This window comes from Penicillium roqueforti (assembly GCF_015533775.1).
Source record: "Penicillium roqueforti strain LCP96 04111 chromosome Unknown scaffold_01, whole genome shotgun sequence".
NCBI lineage: Eukaryota > Fungi > Ascomycota > Eurotiomycetes > Eurotiales > Aspergillaceae > Penicillium > Penicillium roqueforti.
The window spans coordinates 1844358-1868905 of NW_024067565.1; the positions used below are offsets into that span (position 1 = coordinate 1844358).

The 24548-nt window shown below is 50.4% G+C and overlaps 12 protein-coding genes across 12 annotated transcripts; 7 read left to right on the plus strand and 5 right to left on the minus strand.

Annotated features, from left to right (window-relative positions):
- Positions 1-187: 187 nt before the first annotated feature.
- On the plus strand, positions 188-2484 carry LCP9604111_1139 (alpha-galactosidase; the record flags this gene model as incomplete). The annotated part of the gene is made up of 2 exons (XM_039075106.1): positions 188-278; positions 335-2484. 2 exons carry the CDS (start codon positions 188-190, stop codon positions 2482-2484), a joined length of 2241 nt encoding a protein of 746 aa, XP_038933687.1.
- Positions 2485-2788: 304 nt separating this feature from the next.
- LCP9604111_1140 (tRNA-splicing endonuclease subunit SEN54 family protein) lies at positions 2789-4278 on the plus strand (the record flags this gene model as incomplete). Its single annotated transcript, XM_039075117.1, has 3 exons — positions 2789-2901; positions 2984-3762; positions 3824-4278. 3 exons carry the CDS (start codon positions 2789-2791, stop codon positions 4276-4278), a joined length of 1347 nt encoding a protein of 448 aa, XP_038933688.1.
- A 553-nt stretch (positions 4279-4831) lies between these two features.
- LCP9604111_1141 (NEDD8-activating enzyme E1 regulatory subunit) lies at positions 4832-6577 on the minus strand (the record flags this gene model as incomplete). The annotated part of the gene is made up of 2 exons (XM_039075128.1): positions 4832-6139; positions 6203-6577. 2 exons carry the CDS (start codon positions 6575-6577, stop codon positions 4832-4834), a joined length of 1683 nt encoding a protein of 560 aa, XP_038933689.1.
- A 942-nt stretch (positions 6578-7519) lies between these two features.
- LCP9604111_1142 (ribose-5-phosphate isomerase RKI1) lies at positions 7520-8494 on the plus strand (the record flags this gene model as incomplete). Its single annotated transcript, XM_039075139.1, has 2 exons — positions 7520-7904; positions 8052-8494. 2 exons carry the CDS (start codon positions 7520-7522, stop codon positions 8492-8494), a joined length of 828 nt encoding a protein of 275 aa, XP_038933690.1.
- Positions 8495-8706: 212 nt separating this feature from the next.
- Positions 8707-9925, minus strand: LCP9604111_1143 (WD40 repeat domain-containing protein; the record flags this gene model as incomplete). Its single annotated transcript, XM_039075150.1, has 3 exons — positions 8707-9529; positions 9603-9858; positions 9916-9925. The coding sequence occupies 3 exons, from the start codon at positions 9923-9925 to the stop codon at positions 8707-8709; spliced, it is 1089 nt and encodes a 362-aa protein (XP_038933691.1).
- A 187-nt stretch (positions 9926-10112) lies between these two features.
- LCP9604111_1144 (GTPase GPN2) lies at positions 10113-11309 on the plus strand (the record flags this gene model as incomplete). Its single annotated transcript, XM_039075161.1, has 3 exons — positions 10113-10401; positions 10459-10559; positions 10626-11309. The coding sequence occupies 3 exons, from the start codon at positions 10113-10115 to the stop codon at positions 11307-11309; spliced, it is 1074 nt and encodes a 357-aa protein (XP_038933692.1).
- A 159-nt stretch (positions 11310-11468) lies between these two features.
- LCP9604111_1145 (Rpp14/Pop5 family protein) lies at positions 11469-12118 on the minus strand (the record flags this gene model as incomplete). Its single annotated transcript, XM_039075172.1, has 2 exons — positions 11469-11809; positions 11884-12118. The coding sequence occupies 2 exons, from the start codon at positions 12116-12118 to the stop codon at positions 11469-11471; spliced, it is 576 nt and encodes a 191-aa protein (XP_038933693.1).
- A 314-nt stretch (positions 12119-12432) lies between these two features.
- Positions 12433-13860, plus strand: LCP9604111_1146 (uncharacterized protein; the record flags this gene model as incomplete). The annotated part of the gene is made up of 1 exon (XM_039075183.1): positions 12433-13860. The coding sequence occupies one exon, from the start codon at positions 12433-12435 to the stop codon at positions 13858-13860; it is 1428 nt and encodes a 475-aa protein (XP_038933694.1).
- A 624-nt stretch (positions 13861-14484) lies between these two features.
- Positions 14485-16564, minus strand: LCP9604111_1147 (uncharacterized protein; the record flags this gene model as incomplete). Its single annotated transcript, XM_039075194.1, has 3 exons — positions 14485-16008; positions 16064-16370; positions 16428-16564. 3 exons carry the CDS (start codon positions 16562-16564, stop codon positions 14485-14487), a joined length of 1968 nt encoding a protein of 655 aa, XP_038933695.1.
- Positions 16565-17559: 995 nt separating this feature from the next.
- On the plus strand, positions 17560-19079 carry aclA (putative ATP citrate lyase subunit (Acl); the record flags this gene model as incomplete). The annotated part of the gene is made up of 2 exons (XM_039075206.1): positions 17560-18000; positions 18063-19079. The coding sequence occupies 2 exons, from the start codon at positions 17560-17562 to the stop codon at positions 19077-19079; spliced, it is 1458 nt and encodes a 485-aa protein (XP_038933697.1).
- A 2375-nt stretch (positions 19080-21454) lies between these two features.
- Positions 21455-22762, plus strand: LCP9604111_1150 (wax synthase family protein; the record flags this gene model as incomplete). The annotated part of the gene is made up of 3 exons (XM_039075217.1): positions 21455-21575; positions 21681-22197; positions 22255-22762. 3 exons carry the CDS (start codon positions 21455-21457, stop codon positions 22760-22762), a joined length of 1146 nt encoding a protein of 381 aa, XP_038933698.1.
- A 402-nt stretch (positions 22763-23164) lies between these two features.
- Positions 23165-23682, minus strand: LCP9604111_1151 (uncharacterized protein; the record flags this gene model as incomplete). The annotated part of the gene is made up of 2 exons (XM_039075228.1): positions 23165-23556; positions 23661-23682. The coding sequence occupies 2 exons, from the start codon at positions 23680-23682 to the stop codon at positions 23165-23167; spliced, it is 414 nt and encodes a 137-aa protein (XP_038933699.1).
- Between the last annotated feature and the right edge of the window lie 866 nt (positions 23683-24548).

Sequence of the window (24548 nt, forward strand, 5' to 3'; positions counted from 1 at the left end):
GCAGGCTGGTAGAAGGTGCTTTGCAATCGAGACTCATTCTCCTTCGTCTTTGATTGAGATCTACATAGTCCGAGCCAACCTTGCAATGCCCCACTTTGATGCTGGGGTAAAACATGTCGGGGTAAAAGATATAAAAAGGTATGAGTTTCCCTGATTTTGGGTTTGAATTCCCAGCAGCACAGCTAAAATGGTTCACTTATCAAGGGGTGTTGTGGCCACATGTCTTACTCTCCTTGCGCATTCCTCCGGTATTACGGCTGAAGAATCAAGCACAAATCGTGAGTCCTGTGCTTCTATTAATTTCTCATTTCCTAAACCTAACCACCTCCTATAGCAATCGTGGCAGATGGTACTTCCTTTGCTCTCAATGGAAATAATGTTGCATACCGCATCCATGTAGACAATACCACTGGTGATCTCTTAGGAGACCACTTCGGCGGCTCTGTCGGAGCTCATATCCCTCTGGAAGTTGTAGGCGACGTCCATGGCTGGAATGGTTATATCGGACGTGTACGCCGCGAGTTCCCAGACCAAGGCCGAGGAGATTTCAGGACCCCTGCGATTCGCATTCGTCAGTCACAAGGGTATACCGTGTCTGAATTCCAGTACAAATCGTACAAGATCATCCCCGGAAAGCCTGCTCTACCTGGGTTGCCAGCCACGACGGGCACAGAAGAAGATGTGAGCACCTTGGTTATCAGTCTATATGACAAGTACAGCGATGTTGGTGCAGACCTCTCCTACTCGATTTTCCCTAAGTATGATGCCATTGTGCGCAGCGTGAATATCACGAATCACGGAAAGGCAAATATCACAATCGAGTCTCTGGCAAGTCTGAGCGTGGATTTGCCGTTCGAGGACCTCGACATGATAAGTCTTCGCGGTGATTGGGCAAGGGAAGCGCATCGCGAAAGGAAAAAGGTCACGTACGGCACCCAAGGCTTTGGAAGTTCCACTGGCTACTCCTCTCACCTCCATAACCCTTTCCTGGCATTGACAGAGCCTTCCGCTACCGAGTCTCACGGAGAGGTATGGGGATTCTCGCTTGTGTACACTGGTTCATTCTCCGTGAATGTCGAGAAGGGCTCGCAGGGCTTCACGCGTGCCCTTTTGGGTTTCAACCCTAGCCAGCTCTCGTGGAATCTGCCGCCCGGGGAAACCCTTACTTCTCCCGAGTGTGTCTCGGTATACTCCAAGGATGGCATCGGCGGAATGTCACGCTCTCTACATCGCCTGTACCGCAAGCATCTCATCAAGAGCAAGTTTGCCACCAGTGATCGTCCTACGTTGTTGAACAGTTGGGAAGGATTGTATTTCGATTACAATCAGAGTAGCATCTACGACTTGGCAAAGGAAGCCGCCGAAGTAGGTGCCAAGCTCTTTGTTCTGGATGACGGTTGGTTTGGCCGGGAATATCCACGTCTCTCCGACGACGCCGGACTGGGCGACTGGATCCCAAACCCTGACCGGTTCCCAGACGGCCTGGGGCCGATTGTGAAGAATATCACGGACCTGAAAGCAGCTAACTCGTCAACGAACATGCGCTTCGGTATCTGGTTCGAGCCGGAAATGGTCAATCCGAACTCGACTCTGTATAACGAGCACCCGGACTGGGCCTTACACGCAGGACCCTACCCTCGCACCGAAAGGCGCAATCAGCTCGTGCTGAATCTCGCTCTTCCTGAAGTCCAAGACTACATCATCAAGTCCGTCTCAGACGTCCTCAAGAGTGCAGATATCAGTTACGTCAAGTGGGACAACAACAGGGGTATCCACGAGATGCCTTCCCCGGCCACAGACCACGCCTATATTCTCGGTATGTACCGTGTTTTCGATGAACTAACAACCCAATTCCCTGATATCCTCTGGGAGGGCTGCGCCTCGGGCGGAGGCCGGTTCGACCCAGGTGTTCTGCAGTACTTCCCTCAGATCTGGACATCGGATAACACAGATGCAATCGATCGCATCTCCATTCAGCTTGGTACTTCGCTCGCCTACCCGCCCAGCGCGATGGGTGCTCACCTGTCCGAAGTACCGAACCAACAGACTGGCCGCACAGTCCCGGTGGCTGTCCGCGGACATGTCGCGATGATGGCTGGCTCGTTTGGCTTGGAGCTCGATCCGGCTGTAATGAACGCGGAGGACAAGGCGGCTCTGCCGGGTCTCATTGCTCTTGCTGAGAAGGTGAACCCCATTGTCCTTACTGGCGATATGTGGCGTTTGAACCTTCCAGAGGACTCGAATTGGCCTGCTGTTTTGTTCATCGCCGAAGATGGTCAGAAGGCTGTGTTGTTTGTCTTCCAGCTCGCTCCGAATGTTGATCATTCATGGCCACGCGTTAGGTTGCAGGGATTGGATGCGCAGGCTTCCTATAAGATTGACGGGGGTGTGGTTTACTCCGGTGGAACCTTGATGAATATTGGTCTGCAATTTCCTTTCAAAGGTGACTATGGCAGTCAGGTTGTGATGTTAGAAAAGCAATAGAGGGCACCTGCAATATGGGCTCGATATTTATATTTGAGAGGCAAGGGCTGTGAGCAGTCACACTCTTTGGTAGGATTTGACTCCTGAACAATCGAATATCAACCCATACAAGATTGTCCAATGACGAGTTTAAATACCCACATCAGGAATATTCAATTCAATAAACGTGTTGAACGTTGATGCCATAGACATTATTCTGCCGGACGTAAAAAGATCCCCGCTTATCGATAAGCGCAACTTTTCTGATCTCCGACTCTGACTCCGAAATTCTAGCCTCTCATTTATTCTTTGCAAACAATTCAACATGGCAGACGCAGACGAGGATGCCGTTCGCGCACCTGCAACTGCCTCGACAGAACCTGATATTGACCTGTCCGATGAGACGCAGGATTTCCGCTTCTTGAACCACTTAAATTTGTATGAACACCTCTCCGACATGGCGAAATCTCCATTGTCAATCGCTTCAATTACCCATTGCTTACATTCAATCTCTCGACAGTTTTGCCGATTCCTCCCCTAGTATCCCGCGCCGCGGCGAAAAAGACTTTGAGCCCAACCCGACAGAACTCCAGGCCGATGTACTCTCCGCTTCGCGAGGGGCCATGCACAATGCGCTCTCATACCCCCGTCTTCACGGTGCCAAAACTCGCATCATAGCCTTCTACGCACCCGACGGGTATGTTCCTCCAGTTCAAATCGATCGCGCGACACCGAAAGCTAGCGGAGAAGATGGAAAGAGCTCGGAGTCTACCCCCAAACCCGCGAGGCCTTTGCCCAATTCTGCCAGAATATCGCCTGACGCATGTGTCTATGTGCCCAATCCGAAGGGCCAGTTCTTTAAAACAATGGGCCAGGCAGATTCGACAAGTCGTATCTGGCTGTTGCCAGAGGAAGCCTTATATCTAATTGAGCGAGGAAGTCTGGATATCAGATGGCCTAGCCCTTCGGGGTCTACAGAAGACCTATCCGTCCCTATGAGCTTGCAGGCTGCATATGCGTGCTTCATGGGCCGCGGTGGTCTGACGCTAGAACGGTACTCTGTTTATACTGGTCTCAAGCGCCTGGGTTATGCGCTCGTCCGAGCTCCTGGATGGTGCGACGACATCCAGCAGCAGGATGCAGATGCTTTGGGTTCTAGTGAAATAACACCGCCCAAAATACATGGCCCCGGTCTGGCTGGTATGCTTGCATCACTTTTCAACTGGATTCATGACCCTCACTCAACGGCATCTACGGCAACTGGCCCTATAATCGGCACTGGCATTCACCGAAGTTACAGTGAGTCACACATTTATCTCCGCGCAATTGCCTCAGTTCTCCTTATTGACAAAATTCTTAGTGGATGTATACCGCAAGCTCGCCATCATACCCTGGTACGACCCAGTTACCGCGCCCGAGAGACACCCCTTTGATACCACACCACCCTTCCGCGTCGTATTCCACATCTACAAGCCCTCAACTCCCATCAAAAAGTCCGCGCTTCCCACTCCAGACTTCCGCATCGCGGTCGTCAGCACACGCGACCAAACTACCATGCCCACTATGACACAACTTGGTGCTTTGCTCGAAAGCACGCCACTTGACCCTCCGCGTGGGGAGAAAATGGACCGTATGATGTACATGAGACTGCGGCATGGATACCGCAATGTCGTCATGGCTGTTGTCGATCAGGGTGTAGTCAGTTATTTGCGAATTGCTGATTCGGCGTTCGGGAAGGAGAAGCTTTATGAGAACAAGGGTGGACCTCAGGGTCATAAGCGGAATTATGCGAATCAGAAGTCGAGGAAACGTTGAGAGACTCGGGTTATCAATTCATGCCTTGGTCGATTACAAGTCCGTTGCTGGAGAGAAGGCAGCAATAGCCTGCAGCGGCAATGCCGTTTGTGTATTAGAATCGTGCACATACTATGGATCTGGCCCGTATATCCACCTCATGTCATCTTGTCCGGTGTGGATCACAGCGAGAGCTGAAAATGCTCTCCGCGGTGGTTGGAGCAATTGGGGTTCTTCTTTCGAAGATGGCCTACACTGGTCACCGCACTTCAACAGATAGCTCTCGTTTTGAGCTCGGTCTGATTACACATTGGAGTGAAGATCTATATATCGTTTTAGCATTTTCACTAGAAGAATGACCCAAGCTTATCAGCTGGTACATATTTTCTGGGCCATTTAAGTACCAAGGAATTTACATAGTCGGATACTACTCATCAAGATCTAAAAACCACAATATCACTGAATCATAAATCATAACATTCTCTGAGTAACATTCCCCCGTATTCGACGAGTGACTGGAGTCTTGCATACCATGCAATCATCTAGCACATCCATAGCAAATTACATCCCCAAATCACAGCCTGTACATCTCGCTCTTACTTCTCGCCCCATCAAAGACACAAGTATTATCAAGCGGACCATACTGCCTGGTAATCACCTTCAATGCCTCCTGCGCAACCAAACCCCCCGTCAAAGAAGAGATATTATGCAACTCGCCGCCCTCAGCCCGACGCAGTTCCTTAATCGCGCTGGCGATCTGCACGCGCGCCTCCTGAGAAACCGCCGATCCATCCGCCGCAGTCAGCAGAGCTAGGATCCGTTCGGTGTGGCTGTTCCACAGCCCGTCGTCGTCAACAGAGCGGTCCTCTTCATGGCCGCTCGATTGGATCTCGTCCACGACCGAGTCGAGGATCTGCGTGGCGATGAATATCGGAATCAGGGTGTCCGGGACGTTGAGCTCGTTGCGGATGGTTTTCAGTGTTGACGCGTCGCTGTCGATACTTATCTGCGGGATATCGCGGCCGAGCACGACTTTGATGTGTGCGGCATTCTTGCAGAATACTTCGATATCTCGGTCTGGGATTGCGGAAGTTTGGCGTCTGAGATTGGATTCAAGCTGGCGCACTGTTGTTGTCACTTCTTCCACGTCTTGTCGCGCTTTGGCCTTGTATATGTTTTGTAGTGAGACGTAGTCTGCAGACTGGGCTTTCATGTCTGGTAGGGAGCCTGGGAGGGGGAGGACGCCATGAGACGCGTGGAAGGTTTTGATGGCCGAGGCAATGACCCAGAAATCTTGGGATGATGCTGACAGCTGTTGACACTGGTTCATGTCGAAAACCTCACGGATCGAGCTGCGTAGGCTGAATGGCGCGATTGTCTTAAGTACAGCAGCGACTGCCTCATCAAAATTCTCTTCGCCGCCTTCTGGGTTAGAAGTGCGTGTCTGGGACCGCACAAACTCTCTGAACTCGGTTTTCTCTTTGTAGTTGCTCGGTGCGTTGCCTTCGTGAGACTGTTTCCATTGCTCCAGGAAGTGAAGCAGGAGAAGTATGTAGGGCACATGGCCGTGCTGATGGTCATCCAGAGTGTCTAGGTTGTTCAGATTGGCTGCAGCGGCAACAAGCTCAGGCCAGGGATTTAGCAGACGCAGGTCCTGGGTTGATTCTGGGTCCGGATGTGTCTCAACAATGGGGAATTCAGCCGGCAATTGCACAGAGAAGGTGGAATAGAACCCAACTGAGTGCAGGTACAGCACGGGGATACCTAGCTGCTTTGCTTCCTGGGTCAGAGGTACCAGGGTCGAGCGTCTCATTGGACCGGAAATAATCACCAGCATGTGCTGGGGCAAGAAGTCAGGGTCTACAAGAAGCTCCTCGATGCGCTGTTTTATAAGTCAGTCAATGATCATCTACTTTTGGAGACATGGAGACATGGGAAATCACACCTTGAGATAGTAATGTCCCTCCACGTCTGGATTCAGTTCTTTCAGCAGTCGGCAGGTTTCCTCTGCACGGGACTTGCCCAGGGACCCTTCTTCCAGGAAGAAATTCACGCCCAGATCAGACTCGGTGACTATTGCTGGGTCGACGATAGTGAAACCGCCAATTCCAGGCAGTACGAGATTCTTGAGTGTCTCAACGCCGGCAACACCGGTGACACCAGTGTTGTATTGACCGAGAGGGCCATCTGAGTTCACCAGCAGGACATGAGAGTCCTCAAGTGCTTGCTGGCCAGTAGCTGCCCACAGGCGGAGCTGGCGATCATATTTGCGCTCCTTGGAGGTTGGCCCTGTCAGGGCGGCGGGGAAGGCATCCGTCATGGTGGATAGTAGTGCGGGGGAGGTGATAGAGCTTTGGTTTGAGGCTCAGAACATTGCCTGTCTATCGGTATGTGATGCTTCTCGTGTTGCTTACAGTATTTGCTCTTCAATCATGCAAGTTCCTAAATGATGGAGCAGTGGATGTCGACTTGTTGATACGCGACTATATTTAGGTAAGCGCGTGTTGTGGCCTGATAATCCAGGCTGACACGCAGAGCCTCATTGGCATTGATATTGTTCTGACGGTCTGTTCCATAGCTAGTTTATTGTATATAGACAGGTTTCTGTCCGCTGCGAGGAAGATTACTCCCAATCCATGACCAACTACTACGACCCCTAGCTTGGAGTTCTTAGATGATGAAATGAGGTCATTGCCAGAGGGAAACAGATATAGCCAGCTTCCATGCTGTTAAGGATGTTTATTTGTGATTTACCCTTGCTTTGTTCATTGCTATAGTATTCAATGGAGTTTTACTTTATAAATGTAAATATATTGTGGCATTCTTGTCGGTATAAAGAGTATACTATTCGGGTACTTGATCCGATGTGGACTTATACTTCCTGTTGTTCATACCACACGACTAATAATACTCGGTTATATTACATATAACCTTGATCAATGCTATTGAATGCCTAGGCCTGGACTTTATAGGGGAAAAAATACCTGCAAGTGCTAAACCGCACAACCTGTAACGTGACGTTATAGTGGCCATAAACTAAAGATAACTATAGATTCTATCTTTTGCTTAATTCCATTTCCTCCTCTATTTTCATTTCCCCTCAAAAACCACCAATTCCGTTATAAAGCGCGTCTATAAAGAGGATTCCATGATCCAACCAGCCCTCATCTCCCCTCTTTTCCTCTGCCGTAGACTTACCCTCCCCACCATCCCCACACTACTTCACAGCACTTTGCAAAGTCCTCAAAGACTCCAATCCACCATGTCCACCGTGTCTGCCGTCGAAGAAGCCAAGCGCGCCGCCGCAAAGGTCGCCGTCGAAAAACACTACCCCAAGAATGCCCGCTGGGTCGGTATCGGCAGTGGTACGACTATCGTGTACGTCGTCGAGGCCATCAAGAACCTGGGCGTCGACACCTCCGCTACAAAGTACATCCCAACCGGTTACCAGTCCAAGCAACTGATCGTCAAAGCCGGATTAACATCCGTTGAGTACGACACCATTCCACTGGGAACAGTCCTCGACGTGGCGTTCGATGGTGCGGACGAGGTCGACGAGGATCTGAACTGCATCAAGGGCGGCGGTGCATGCTTGTTCCAGGAGAAGATCGTCGCTTTGCAGGCTAAGGAGTTTATCTGTGTTGCTGGTAAGTTTTGGTCTGGTCTAATATGATTTTATTTGCATTTGCATTGTAGTTGCGGGGGTATGGGATGCTCGGAAGTAGAGCCAACACTTTTTCTTCTTTTTTCTTTCTTTGCTATAACCCCCTACTAACCCACGCTCGCAATCTCAGATCACCGCAAGCTCCAACCCCGTCTCCTTACAAACTGGAAATCAATCCCCATCGAGGTTGCCCCGATCGCCGCCCACCGCGTTATCCTCAAGCTGCAGGAACTCGGCAGTATCAACCCGGCCATCCGGCCATCCGCGAGCGCCAAGGAAGGTCCCCTCAAGACCGATCAGGGTTTCTTCATTATCGATGCCCCCTTCAAGCCATTGCTGATCAAGGCTGATATCGAGGCTGGCCAGGACGGTAGCGGCAAGGATGGTGTGTGGGAGGTTGGTACCTTGGCTCGCGAGATCAAGGAGATTACCGGTGTGCTTGAGGTCGGTGTTTTCCAAGGCCAAACCGGCCCGCAAGCTACTGCTGCCGGTGGTATTGGAGGTCAGCGGCCTGTCGCGGCCTACTTCGGTATGGCTGATGGGACGGTCGCTGTTCGCAAGGCCGATGTCTAGTGGTTGGACTAGACTACGTAAATAATGTAGATGATACCAGGATTTTCTTTTTTGTTAAACCTTGGGAAAAAAATGCCATGATTAAATTTAACTAGTAAAAGCTTGCGATTGTGTTTTGGAATTTCTTTTTAATTGGATTTCGCGTGTGGTATCAACATTGGAAAGACGCTTCATTTCAGTATGGAATCAAGAAAAGGCCATTTCGCCTGGACCTATTTTGCGCTCTTACTCTTGCCTTTGGCCTCCGTTTCGCCTAACTCCCGAACGTAAACCTTCACTGTGCCTTCGGGGACCTCGTCATGGCCGTCTTCGAATCCAGGACTGACTGCAATGGCCAAGTGCTGGCCACTCGCACTGAACGCGAGAGCTGCGACGCTATGTTGGTATTTCTGATATTGACGGATACGGCGCTTAGAGATTCCATCCCAGAGCGCAACAACACCATCACCACCGCCGGACGCAAAGGTGCCAAAGATAGGGTGGAAAGTCAATGCGTTGACAGGGTAGACGACGTCCACGCCATCGTCGCCGGTCTGGCGGTGACATTTAAAAGCGTATTTGCGGGCCTGAGATTCAGGCGACGGGTCGAACCATTCGACCGCAACACGACCCTCAATGCTAGACGAGGCGTACCCAGCGTCATCAGGCATGCAGGCGACGGCGCGGGTCATGAACTTCAAGCTGCTCTCACGGCGCTGCCAGGGCTCAACTTCAACTCGATTACTGCTTGGGTCGGCGCTATCTGCTTCTGCGGTGAGAAGGGCCAGTGCTTTGAGGTCGTAGATGTGCAATGCGCGCGATGCCATCGCCACGACCAGCTTCGTGGCAGTTGCGGAGATTGAGAATGGCTTAGACGGGAGGGGAACGATAATCGGCAGGGATTCGAGGTTTGCGCCAGTATCGGCTTGGTGAATGTGCAGTGTGGAGTCCCACGAGGCGGAGATGACGAGCTTGTGCTCGCGGCTGTATAGGACATGGCGCACGCCAGCTTCGTGGCTGCTGAGCACGGTCTGTTCGGAGGTGTTGAGGTCGATCCTGATTAATTAGTATATTCCATGGATTACAAGCGGGGTGCTGATAGTAGCAGGACCCAATGGAAACAACTCACTTCCTCACGTCCCAATCCAGTCCAGCTGTGTAGATCTCATTCTCGGTCTCACCGAAGCAGACGTCCAGGACAGGAGCGCGGTGCTCGAACTTCTGCAATAGCTTTCCCTCTCCAAATTTTCCATTCTCATCCCGCAAGTCATACAGATATGCGTTCTTATCCCATGAGGAAACCACGAGTCGCGCGGAGTTGGGGTCTGGGGAGAACTTCAAGGCCGAGATAGCATCTGTAGGTGGGGAAGCCAAAGTGAATTGATCTGCGACAAGAAATTAGACATGATTCAAATCAAAAAGCAACGCCGAGAACTACTCACGAGAAGTCATCTTGGGCGAGCTGCGGAGTTGCAGAAGATCAACACCCAAGCTCCCCGGGGCCCTTAACCGTCTTCTTTTCTGCCATCGTCACCGCCCTTTGATTCCCCGCTCTACATCGATAAGGAAAAAAGAACGTCCTGACATCATTTGCTTTTAGCACAAACACAATTCCTCACATCTTCGTGATATTGATAAGATGCCTTTTGCCCAGCTGGTGATTGGTCCGCCGGGCGCTGGCAAGTCCACATACTGCAATGGTATGCATCAGTTCCTGGGCGCAATTGGCCGGAAATGCTCTGTCGTCAACCTTGACCCCGCCAACGACAAGACTTCATATCCATGCGCGCTGGACGTACGTGATTTAGTCAGGCTAGAGGACATCATGGAAGAGGACAAGTTGGGTCCGAACGGTGGTGTCTTATATGCTCTTGAAGAGCTCGAAAATAATTTTGACTGGTTGGAAAACGGGCTGAAGGAGCTTGGTGGTATGTCTGACATGTCCTGGCTGCATACATTTACTGACTGGTTTGATGAATTCTCAGAGGATTATATTCTTTTCGATTGTCCTGGTCAAGTTGAGCTATTTACACATCATACTTCATTACGCAACATCTTCTACAAAATCCAGAAGATGGGCATCCGGGTTAGTGGCAGCAAATCTTCCAGCGGAACACAAAGGAAAGTCAGCTAACCAGACTCCTCATAACAGCTTATCGTCGTCCACCTCGTCGACTCCTACGCCCTCACCCTCCCCTCAATGTACATATCCGCCCTCCTCCTCTCCCTCCGCGCCATGCTCCAACTCGACCTCCCACACATAAATGTCCTCACCAAAATCGACAACCTTGCCAACTACGCTCCACTCCCTTTCAACCTAGACTACTATACCGAAGTACAAGACCTGTCCTACCTACTCCCAGAATTGGAAAGCGAGTCCTCACGACTTTCACACGAGAAATTCGGCAAATTGAACCAGACTATCATCGATCTGGTCGAGGAATTCGGACTCGTTGCCTTCGAGACGCTGGCCGTCGAAGACAAAAAGAGTATGATGAGTCTCTTGCGCGCTATTGACCGTGCATCCGGGTATGCCTTTGGTCCCGCCGAGGGCGCCAACGATACTGTCTGGCAAGTGGCTGTTCGGGAGGGCATGGGTGTCACAGACGTGCGTGATGTGCAGGAGCGCTGGATAGATGCCAAGGATGAATACGATCGGCAGGAGGAGATGGATTTAGAGGAGGAAGTTCGTGTGCGCAATGCGGCGAGCCAGGTCGAAGCGACGGGTGCCGTGGATGGCGGACCTGACGAGGATGACGGCCATGACTACGACGAGGAGTTGGAGAAGTGGAAAAAGGATATGCCAGACAGTGGCGTGCGGGTGCACCGCAAGTAATCATCCTGCTCCAATGACTTCCGAGCTGTTTTAAACGTCAGATACGATACGATAAATGTATAATAGCCGAAAATAACCATGCATAATCTAACGCACCAAAAACCGGGGTATCTCATTAAAAGAAAATAAATGTACAGTAAAACTCATCCTCACACAATCTCAATCATCCATCCCCTCATTCTCACTCTCGTCCATAACACAGTCAACGACATCAGACCCACCAACCAACCCCCCAAGAACCCCCCTCTCCTCCGCCTCTTTAACCCTAACAATCTCCCGCCTAGCCCTCCGAATAGCCTCCTCCTCCGCCTTCCGCATCGTCCCCGAAACCCGAACCACGCGGAACACACACCCACGCTCACGTCCCGTCCCCGCGCGTTTCTGGCCATTCGCCGGCTCCGGAACGCCGGACATGTACGTAAGCGCCGACCAGACGAGGCGGAAGGAGGCGCGCGGACACCGTACTATAGCGGTGGACGTTGCTGGCGAGAGGTATTTTACTATATGGTGTGGTTAGTGGTTGGTTCTATGGATGGGGGAGTTGGATGTGAGGGCCTAGGGAATGAAAACTTACTCGTTATTCCGCCAGCGGAGGCACCGCCTAGCTTTCCGATCCCCCAGTCGCCGTATAGCTCTGCGACAGACTCGCGGATCATTTTCGCTAGGAAGCCTTGGGTTAGGGCGTCGGAGGTTGGGGAGTGGATTGCTAGTTGGGGGATGTGCGGTTTTGATGTTGGGGTTGCCGGCCAGGTTTTTGGGTCTGGGTAAAGAATGTCCACGAGGAGGTAGCGGTTTTTGAGGCGGACCATGACGGTGTTGGTGTGGTTGTATTATGTTGGTGGTGTTGACGTGGGTTGGGTTCGGGTTGGGTTAAAAGGAGGCGAAACTTGAAAAGCAGTACGGATAGGGTACTGGTGGATCTTTTGAGTTATGCGAGAGCTGGGTATAGACGTAGTTGCTGAGTAGATTTATGTCAAGGTGGATTAATCTTGAAGCTGTGACCAAAAATCCACTAAGCCTAATTAGGATGGATAGATATCCATGCATATACCTTTTCGAATATCCACGTCAACTCTTCTCGTCTCGACTCTGCTCATCTCAAAACTCACCTATCTTTTTCAATATGGCTGTTTACACCCGATCATCCCCTCTTGTTCAACAAATACAGCAAAGTTCTCCATGGGTAGACATCTACACCGATTCTGCTACCAGCCCTCTCCGTGTCCGATCAGTCACGCATAATATCAGTTCTGTCTCACATGCACACCCAGAGCCTAGAAGATGGCAGAACCCAGGTGGTTGGGGGCCAAGACATATGAATGACACAGCTCCTTTTACTTTGTGGGACGACACTGGCCGGAAATATCGTTTGCCAACTAAAGAGGAATTCCAGTGGATTAGCAAGAAGTTTGGCGACGGAAAGATCTCTCTATCCGGTTGGTTTATATGCATTGCGACCGATAACCCGCCGAAGCCGGTTCCTCTTACACTAGGATGCATGCCGGTGATGTTTGTCGGAGTCAATCAAAGCTTTCTTGAGCCCTTGCCCAAAGCACCTTATCCTAATCCACGATTACCGGACCCTTGTCCCGATCTACGCTGGCCAGCAATGGAATTTCCAACAGATGCAGATAATATCACTTTTCTCGAAGCACTGGAGCCGTTGGCCCATGTACGTGCTGTTATGTATCTGCCTTCATGGATTATCATTGAGCTTGAGTATGGAGATTCCCGAGTTTATGAACTCAAGTCCCTTCCAGGGATTGTTGCTGGACGCACAGCTCTTTATCACCATGCAGTAGCTCCCTTCCATAAGAAGATGAAGAATCTTACCCGAGGCCAACAGCTTGATCCAGCTGAATCCCAGACTAGCTTGAGACCGTTACCGCAAGACACTCACAATTATCTTCAGTACTCATTTCTTTCTCCTGGACACAGAATCGAATCTGGCTATAGCCTATCAGACTCCGGCTATGAGTCAACGACCCGTGCTTCGTCTGCTGGAGTAAAACTCCGCAATTCGAGGGGAGAAGAGGCCCTAAGTATCGCTTATCACGGCTTCCCCATTTCCTCGGAGGTCTATCATCTAGATACCCACCAGGAAATAATTGGAGATGTGATCAATATACGACCTGAACTAGATGTGGCCCTCGTTAAACCGACCTCTACCGCGTCCACAAAGTTTAAGAACACCTGCTATTTTCAAGCACAACCCCCTAAGACGTTGTTAGAAGGAAAAGATATCAGGGCAGGCTCATGGGCCGAGGTTGATGGCATGAGTTCAGGCTTACTGAACTTGCTATCATATGGAATGATGAAGGAAAAACCCGTGTCTGGCTCTCCAAAAATTCCGTTCGCACAGTGGCGGTCATTCAATCTCCAGACATCTTGGGGAGTTGTGAACGAAGTGATCGCTAAAGGTATCTGCGGCGCACCGATTGTTAGCTGCGATACCAGCGGGGTGACCGGCTTCTTCCATCTTTTTGATGGAATGAACTGTCTTAGTGCTACTCTCGATGATTTGGTAGCTGAAGGATGGCAAATTGCCTGAATGGCCAGAGCACCGATGGTTAGGAGCACTGATGCTCATATTCTTACGAGCAGTATCTATATAGGTAAGCCCAATCCAATATTTAATCTAGCGGCTCAACAATGTATAATGCTATGTAACTCTTGGAGAGGAAGCTATACAATGTATTGTACTATCTGGACTGCTCGACTGGCCCTCCACACCATCTAAATGCCTTTCTAGTTGCCTATTTGAACTAATGATAGTAGTTTTTCGGTACTCTTTTTATGTCTTTTTGGCATGGTTGAAAATTGCGGCCGGCGGTAGATATACCCAAGTAGCTAGCGGGGAGTCTTTTCCCCTGAACATAACGAATGCTATGGACTACGCAGAAAACATCTATGCGGCAATGGCACGTTCATTATTTCCCAAATAGGTCTAGTCATCTACTGCAAACGAATTAAATCAGATCCATAGCCTGGTTGCACCCTTCTTGAGTGTCAACCTGTCAACTTGGTCATGCCACATGAACGCAGGTACATCGATACACATAACTGCTCAGAAAACATAAGAAAAGAAAATCAAGGGATGAACCATCCAAACTCCACCGTCCTGAACGGACGGACTATATGCCAGCGGACGGCGTTGCAAACGTCATAAACAAAATCACAGGTTGACCTCAACACGGCCCTCGGCACCACCCTTCTGCAGTGTGGGGAGGAGGTAGGTGATATCATCCCAAGGGTGGCGGTAGAGACCGGTGCGCAGGCGCTTCTGATCGAGGTAGTGGGCAATAAGACCGATGGAGCGGCCGAGCACGAACAGACCGTTGAGGACACCCATGCGCATGTAGTCCTCGCACTCCTCTGGGGAGAAGGCACCGCAGTTGCGGAGGAGGTCAACGAAGCAGACAGCCACACAGCCGTCGACGTTGAGGATCAAGTTGTCCTTCTTAGAGGTGGTGACAGTCTCCACGGCGATAGCGTAGTCGAGCAGCTTGGTGCTGGGGAAGTGCTTCTTGACAAACTCCTTGACGAGCTCGACACGGAGATCGGGGTTATTGCGAGACTTGACCTTGTGGCCAATACCGGGGATAAGCTTGTTCTCCTTGCGCATGGTGTCGACGAAGTCACGGGGGCTCAGACCCTTGTCAAAGGCCTTGGTGAACTCCTCAGCGGCGCCATCCAGGGCACCACCGAAACGCGATCCGATGGTCAGCAGACCGGAAACGAGAGCGCTGATAAGGTCCTTGCCAGCACGGGTGGTGATGATGGTGTTCATGGCACCGGAGACGGCAGGACCGTGGTCGGCGGTCAGCATGAGAACCATCTCGAGGAACTTGCTAGCGTAGGGGGGCAGGCGGCGACGGAACCACAGGAGAGACATGACACCACCAATGCCAATATCCTCTTTGAAGACATCGGAGATGGGCATACCGGCATAGAGCAGCTCCTGGCCACGGTCGTCGGAGATGGTAGAGATGAAGGCAGCGGGTTTACGGACGAGACCGAGCTCCTGGGCCCAGGAGTAGTCGATGGGAATCTTGGGCACCACGGGCTCGGGGGCGGGGACGATGTTGCCTTTCTGGAGCTCACGGTCATAGACCTCCTTGAGAATCTGGGGAAGGTCTTCGAAGGTCTCGGGGACGTGAATGCCAGCTTCACGCATGGCCTTGTTCTTGGTAACGGCAGTCTCGAGATCAGAGTTAGCGGAGGCACCGGCGTGACCGAACTGGACCTCGGTCTTGAACAAGCTGGCGCAAGTTCCAATAGCCCAGGCGACGATGGGCTTGGTGATGGTGCCGTTCTTGATGGCCTCAATCACACGGTACTCCTCAACACCACCGACCTCACCGAGCAGCACCAGAATCTTGCACTCGGGCTCGGCCTGGTAGCGGAGCAAGTGATCGATGAAGGTGGTACCGGGGTAACGATCACCACCAATGGCAACACCCTCGAACACACCGTCGGTGTTCTGGGAGATAATGTTGTTCAATTCGTTGGACATACCACCGGACTTGGAGACGTAGCCGACAGAACCTTTGCGGTACAACTTGGAGGCGACAATGTTGTCCATCATACCACCGGTGTTGCCGATCTTGAACGCACCGGGCTTGATACCACCAACAGTGGCGGGACCAATAATGGTGATGCCCTTCTCCTTGGCGATGACCATAATCTCACGAGCACGCTTTGATAGTCGTTAGCAATACATCCGAGATCACACGGGGAGAGGCAGAACTTACACGCTCGGGCACACCCTCAGCAATAATAGCGATACAGCGGATCTGGGGGTACTCCATCAACTCCAGGGTAGAGGTGTAGACGGAGCGAGAAGAAGCGAAGTTGACAACGACGTCAACGTCGGGGTGCTTGGCCATGGCCTTCTCAACGTCCTGGTAGACGGGGAGAAGGGTCTCACTGGTACCCCAGTACATCTTGCTGACGAACTGGCCACCGAAGGTGTAGATAATACCCGCTACGGAAGGAGTCGAACGCTTGCAGATGAAGTCGAAGTCGAGCATGCCCTGCACGGCTCGGGGTTGCATACCACTGATCGCTGGTCAGTCTCTTATTTCGAGATTGTAGGAGCAGAATCGCATGACTTACTACACGAAGCATCGTGTCTTGTTGTGGAAAAGGCTGTGTAGGGCGGGCGAGAGGACACGGCTAGGAGGGGCGAAGCGGGTGATGTTGTCGTTGGCAGACTGCACGCCGTTGCCAGCGGAAAGAGTAGGGGAGGGCATGGTGAATCTAGGTCTCAATTAGCATGCCAGTTGGATTGCGAGGCAATTGGCCAATGGTGCAGGCAATTGAAAAGAAGGCCGTTTCGATGGTGGATATGCAATGGATAAGAGGGGGAAGAAAAAGAAGTTACTCACTTTATGCGTTAAACAAGCCGCTCGATGCGAAATTAGGGTAAATAAAGAAAAGGAGGAAGGGGAGGAGGTAACACAGGAGAGGATGAGAAGGAGAAGAAGCTGTTGAGAAAAATCCGCGGGGTGAGATACTCGGAGTACTCGCAGATACACCGTACAGCTCGTCCCAGACCGCTGGACTCGAGCAGCTCAACACTTGGCAGTCCCGAAAGTACCGGGTTCGGACGATACCGTACCCACCGGTATGGTATTATGGTACAGGTAATACGAAGCTATCTGGAGTATGGGGGCATTATTGGAATCCTGATGCGATAGTACATCCATGTGTATACGTATGTATAGTTAGTTATATTCTACCTTGAATAAGATAGTATATATAGTATATGTAGTCTTTTTCTTCCCATCTTACTGAATCTGATTGAATATTAACTCGAACTATGTACCGTTATGTACTATCTATCATAAGTTTATCCGTGTAGACCCGATTCCGGAAAGTCATGACATCCCAGTCTCTCGACTCAACGGAATCGGAGTCAAGTGTATACTCCGGATATACCTCATAGTCAGTAGCACCAGTGGCGCCACCAGGAGTACCTCGCATGTATTCTCAATACACGTAACATTGTGGTGGAGACCTCCCAACGAGACCTTTCCCCACCTTCGATCTCCGTTCCTCAACAGGTGGGACCGGCCGAGTTGTACGCTGTAATCTCCAGAACAACTTTTCCTTTTTTTGTGTACGCCGTACACTACAGTACATTCCCACCTTTTTCCCTCTCACTTTCTTACCTCCCAGTCCAATTACTCCTCTTTATCCTTTCTTCTTCTCTCCCATCTCCCATCTCCCATAATCTCATCACATCATGTCCGCCAAATCTATCCTCGAGGCCGACGGCAAGGCCATCCTCAATTACCACCTCACTCGCGCCCCGGTGATCAAGCCCACTCCTCTCCCTGCCTCCGCAACACACAACCCTCCTGCCCGCCTCGCATCCCTTCACTTCCCCGAGGATAAGGCTGTTAAGGATGTCCTTGACCAGGCGGAGGTCTCCTTCCCTTGGCTTCTGACCCCCGGTGCTAAGTTTGTCGCCAAACCCGATCAATTGATCAAGCGTCGGGGTAAGAGCGGTCTGCTCGCCTTGAACAAGACCTGGGCTGAGGCCCGGGACTGGATTGAGGCTCGTGCCACGAAGGATGTCCAGGTTGAGACTGTCACTGGTGTTCTCCGCCAATTCCTGGTGGAGCCCTTCGTGCCTCACCCCCAGGAGACTGAATACTACATCAACATTAACTCCGTCCGTGAGGTAAGCTTTCTCCGCATTTCGAGCACAATTGAAAGGAAATGGAAGCTAATACCCAATTCTAGGGCGACTGGATCCTCTTCACCCACGAGGGTGGTGTTGATGTCGGTGATGTCGATGCTAAGGCCGAGAAGCTGTTGATCCCCGTCAACCTCAAGCAGTACCCCTCCAACGAGGAGATCGCCGCGACCCTGCTGAGCAAGGTCCCCAAGGGTGTTCACAATGTCCTAGTTGACTTCATCTCTCGTCTGTACGCCGTCTACGTCGACTGCCAGTTTACCTACCTTGAGATCAACCCTCTGGTTGTCATCCCCAACGCTGACGCCACCTCCGCCGAGGTTCACTTCTTGGATTTGGCCGCCAAGCTCGATCAGACTGCTGAGTTCGAGTGTGGTACCAAGTGGGCTGTTGCTCGCAGCCCCGCTGCCCTGGGCTCCCCTGTCCTCGCCTCGACCAGTGGCAAGGTCAGCATCGATGCTGGCCCGCCAATGGAGTTCCCCGCCCCCTTCGGTCGTGAGCTGACCAAGGAGGAGAAGTTCATCTCCGACATGGATGCCAAGACCGGCGCCTCGCTCAAGTTGACCGTCCTCAACGCCAGCGGCCGTGTGTGGACCCTGGTTGCTGGTGGTGGTGCTTCCGTTGTCTACGCCGATGCTATTGCCTCCGCTGGTTTCGTCAGCGAACTGGCCAACTACGGCGAGTACTCTGGCGCCCCGACCGAGACCCAGACCTTCAACTACGCCCGCACCGTGCTGGACCTAATGCTGCGTGCCCCTGCCCACCCCGAGGGCAAGGTCCTCTTCATTGGTGGAGGTATTGCCAACTTCACCAACGTGGCCAGCACCTTCAAGGGTGTCATCCGCGCCCTCCGCGAGGTCGCCAATCTCCTCAACGAACACAAGGTCCAGATCTGGGTCCGCCGTGCCGGTCCCAACTACCAGGAGGGCCTCAAGAACATCAAGTCTGTCGGTATCGAGCTTGGCCTCGACATGCACGTCTACGGGCCCGAGATGCACGTCAGCGGCATCGTCCCCCTTGCCCTCCAGGGCAAGAAGACCGATATCAAGGAATTCGGCGCATAAACAGTTTAATCCTTATTTTATTTGTTCTTTGCAGCGTGTGTCCGTTGCATCGGTTTGTGGTATAATGCATGGCATGATATGACTTGTTTTTTGCGGGATTCCGGGGGAGGTCTGCGGGTGTAGATGTCACCCCGGCGTCCTATTTTGCTGAGGGTATGGCGTTACTTCCGCCCGGGCGACAAGACCCGGTCCTTCTGGTGCCGACGTACATGATTCTCCGTTGATTAGATTTCATTTTCCTATGTTCACTCCCGGCGGATTTAGATCGAGTGATGTCCGTCGGATAATATCAATGATACGCATTTATTGTCCCAGATTGTTCCATTGTAGTTTTATTATATGTCAACATGAAGCCAGTAGATCAGATACTGTATACGTCCAGCTAAAACATGTCCAATGCGAAAGTAAACATCTGAAAACACAACAATAGGACAAACCACTGCCCAAAAATACCAGCGTAATTAATACATACAGATACACCTGTAATTTTGAATAAGCTCACATCCACGACCCAAAAGACAAACAAGCTCCCGCACCAGACTCCACACAAGCTCTCATGCACCCCGGATTGCCAGGGCCCTCAGATCCCGCGATCAGATCCGTGGATAAAGTAGGGACTGTGCTGGAGCTGGGGACCATACCGAGGTGTGGACGCGACTTCCGCTGCCCCGAGATTAGGGCAAGATAAGCATCGGACGAACGGGGGCTAACTTGTTCTTATATTCAAAGGGGATTAGTGCCTGTGGTGCTTGGAGTTGGGTTGGGAAGTGGGCTAATGGGATATAATATGCGTTTTCTTCATGTAGGTTGCTCTTTCTTGTCTGTTGAGTTGGTGATTGTAGGTGGTGGACGGCTCTGGCGTATCATCACTTACGCGTGTAATTTATGTCTAGCTGCGGCCATGGCCGGATATGAGTGCTGGTTTGAAACCATTGGATTATCATGTTGGATCAGTTAGACTGATAGAAGGTTTCTTTGTTGTGGATATGCTCTAAGAATTCGTTTTATATTGACGGGCGACGTGTGCCTGAGCCACGGTACAAAGAAGCCAGGCCCCAAGTAGAAGTGGCAGAGCTCTATATGTGGTATATTGTTCGAGAAGAGGAATCGTCACTCGATATATTTCAAAGGGCTAGCCAGGATCATGTCTGTACTGGCTACATAATCAGATGAACCTATGTGCATAGACAAGGTCATTTTTAGTTGTGATTCAATATATATCTTGCCCGATATCATATAAAATGTAGTATCTGACACTTACCACAACTGACTACGTGATACAATTATTACTCAATGGCGCTGTTCAATCACCACCAGCAACCGATGCACACCCAGTACGCTATGTTGTTATCCGTGAGATATATCTCCTAACCACTTCGCTGTGAGTACCCTTGATAACGCTAACGAGCAGATATTGAACAGTCTAAGAAAGGTCGAAGTTGCGAGGATCAAGGATATTCAGAAGCATCCCGAATATGACTAGATTGAGTGTTGCATTGCCATTTGTGACAAAACCTAGTCTCCAAAGTTCGAACGCCATTCGATCAGCGACTGGGATCGACCGTGCATGCAAGGGCTATGTGCTGAAAATGTACGATCTATACCCTTGAATAGAGAAATGTGGGGACAATGTGCGTCAATATTACTTATTATTACTGCGTGATTCAAGGGATTATAGATGAGATGGGAACCCTACTCGGACTATTCATCGCAACGAACTAGGTTGATTGAATTGGTGACCGGCCAGCATGGCAGTTTACTAGGGTGTAACCCTCCAAGGCATTTTTAGAATTCGCCATCACTCTTACTCCCTTCGGCTTCTTTTGAGAGAAATAGTTGTTAATACGTCACACAAGCTCTCGGCCTCGACGGAATGGGGTGGCTTTCTCCAACCTAGACCCTGAATATATAACACACTGTCCCTGGCCGTAGTGAACACGAATGGATCAATACAGAGAATATAATTGGATACTCGTCTATCTATGAGTCTGAGCCAAGTCAGTTGGATATGTAGATCAATTGGGTCAGCCAGCCACCACGATTGCTTTCCAAATGTGGTTAGTCTATAGATGGTCTTGCTATCTGGTTTCGATCCTAGAAATGTTAGAAGTGTAGGAGTCGGCAATTCCTTATCTAAGAAAGAAAATAGAAGATAGTACGACATAAATAGCAAAGATCCAGGAACATCGATAAAGTATTATAGACACTAGACATTGCCCGAGGAATTAGGGCCCACCGTGGATCTACTCTCCGCGCGAACACTCCGATTCACCAATCAGATAATCTCATGCACAGATCCTAGTCCCAATAAAGCCCTTAAATGAAACCGAAAGGGGGAAAAAAATAACTTCACTTTTCTTTAAACCCCATCCGCCATGGACCGGTATCAATCAAACGGACGACTGCTCGCTTTCTTCGTCCTCCAGGGTCTCATTCCCTCGGTTGTCCTAATCACAACACCTAAACGGTCCGCTATACGTTATCTGTCTATACCATGTATGATATGGATCGTGTTGCATGCGATGTACCCAATTCAGGGAAGGGGGTTCACATCGACCCATCTCCTCGCAAGTTGTGCAACATTCGTCTTGACAGCACTAGATCTTCTACTGATCAACCCACAAGCCGGGCGCGACTTCGTCGACGCAAATGGAAACATCAAGAGCTTTATACCTCGTCTAGTCGAGGCTGTCCGGTTAATCACATTCACGCGGGCTGTTAATACACCCCGACAAGTGAAGAACGTCCCGCCCTTCCCGGCATACTACACCAAGAGAGATCCCAAGGTGATCCCACGAGGTCGCTTCTTGGTTAGAGAAACTGCTATTGCTGTCTGGCAGTTTCTAGTTCTAGATATATGTACTGGTCTGATCTTGAAACAAGCCATGAATGACCAAGACGAAGGAAAGACAAGTTCTTCCGGTATCCTGGGACTAGAGTGGATAACAAAGACTCTTATTCAAGTTGCCATTGCTTGGCTCGTTGTGTGTCGTATCCTGATCAGCTTCTACTACCGCGTCGCTTCGATCATCTTTGTCGGCCTGGGGGATTCTCCTTTGAACAGTCCGCCGATTATTGGCAGAACGGCGGATGTATATACATTGCGGAATTTCTGGGGGTGAGTCGCTCTTATGCTTATTCTTTTGATTGGATCAATTTCTCATGCTTCTCAAAGAAAATTCTGGCATCAAATGCTACGACTGCCCCTCACGTCGACTAGCAATTTCCTAGCGCGGGATGTGCTCCGTCTGCCCAGATCGTCGCTTGTGGAGCGATACACCAACGTGTTTATCGTGTTCTTTTTCTCTGGTTTGATCCACGTCGTACTCGACAGTCTGCGGGATGTTTCACCGCGGGATCCTGCGACTATGTCATTTTTCCTCTCTTTCGTTATCGGCTATATAATTGAAGACGGTGTCCAGGCTCTCTGGAAACGAACACGCGGGTCCCGGGACAATATCGGCTTGCCGACGTGGTGGCAGAAGACTATTGGCTATTGTTGGGTCCTGACATGGCTGGGGGTTACGTCTCCTTGGTATTTCAGGACGAAGATGTTAAAGCCGGAACAGCATATGGTTTGGGTTCCTTTCAGCGTTGCTGGGCTCATTAGTCCTCTTTTATTGAATAGTATAGTCATTGGCGGTGGTCTTGTGTTGAAGTTCGTATTTGAGGGAGAGATTTGAAAGGAGAGAGTGTGGAATATACTGGATTTCGAAGTTTCTCCAGCTAGATCTCCCCGGGGAATAGCGAAGCACGACAATGTTGTACGTAGAGAATATATGACAAAAAAACCCATCGTACGCTGATCAAGAGATCAACTGATACTAACGTCCGATCTTTGAGACTAGTACCTCTAGGCAATAATAATACCCTGCCTAGAATATCTACGAAGGAAATGAATTAGATCAAAGAAAGCAAACTGTTCTGACTGCGAAACGTAGGTGGGGCTCTGTTGAGCTTCTGCTCTACATAAATGATGCAACATCCCCTAGGCATGAGAATAATAACCTCAACACACGTGCGGAAAACATTAGCCTCAACTGTCATTGCGAAGCAGAAAAAAGAAAACACCTCAGAAACAAGAATCAAGTCCAGGGTGGCATAGCTTGTCCGGCAGCGTACTTTTGGCTCGCTTGTTGAATCATCCGGGCAATCATCTGATCAGCGGGATCTGTTCGTCCATAGATTTGAAACGCCACTTGCAGTTTCTCCAGCCATGTATCCTGGGCTAGAGCCAAATCAGCGATTTCGTAGTTGTATTCTGACTGGCACCAGAACACCGGTGTCACCGCTCCTTGCTCGACTACCTTGACGGCCCAATCATCTAACAATCCTTCCTCTTCGAGAAAGACAACCATCAGGAGGTGAAGGACCATTCGAGACATAAGCGGTATGTTGCCGGTTTCCGCAGCAGCTTTGAGCTTGGGGTCGACAATCAGCGTTGACTGTGAGCTTTGTCTTTGGCCGTCCAGGTCCACTGCTCACGTAATGTAGAGTATTCCGCGAATCAATCGTCGTCGCAGGTCGCTGAGTCCTTGGAACGGAGTTCCAGGCAGACACGCTTTGCAGGAGCACACAAACCCCAGGGATTCATGACGCTCATGTCTGGTTTGAGCTTTGAGATCTGGGAAGTAACAGAAGTAAATTTCCTCGCCAGCCTCGATTTTTTTGGTGGCAAGAAGTTCGATAAACGGCCTTGGGTCACTTGGAACCCTCGCGTTGGGTATACACGAATGATTGAACCGCGAGCCAAGGGTATAAAACCCTATAGACTTAAGGGCACTGGTAAAATAGTTTTCTGACAAAGTCTCAAGCAAACCTTTAGGTTCCTCCGACTCATTGTTTTGAATTAGTAGAGATTGTACCAGCTCCGTGGGCGAGAGTTCCATAACGGCCCTAAAAACATCCAATCCTGTGATATCAACAGAGGACTTCTGAATCACGAAAAGGGCCTTTTCTTTTAAGATCAGGGATCCTCGTTCAATGCGTTTTGTGGCGAAAGCACCCCATCCTTTGCCTGGAGAGGGCTTCAGCTCGAATGGTGCATCGTCAGGGTTTGAGCCTGCGATAAGCTAAAGCGGATAGCAAGTTAGAAACACTCTCTAGCAAATGAACAGGGCAACGTACGACGATTTGCAGACATGGTGTTGTGTGGTCCGGTACGCTGATGGTGATGGAGGAAAGGAAAGGAATGAGTGTGGGATTGCAGACCTGGATAGGCCCTACTACCTAGGTCGAGCATATAAGTCTGTTTGCTTTCAACAAATGCTCTTTGTTTGTCAAACATCCTAGAACCAACTAACGAGGAGAAATTAACAATGGTTATTTTTGATTACGATACTTGAAACGAAAGCTGTTTATTGTCATGCAAGTACTATGTAGGTGAAAATAAGGGCCTTTACTTTCTGACCATGAACTGAATCATATCTAGCTCGAAGACTAAGGTCCTGGTCGAAGACCGGTAGAAAT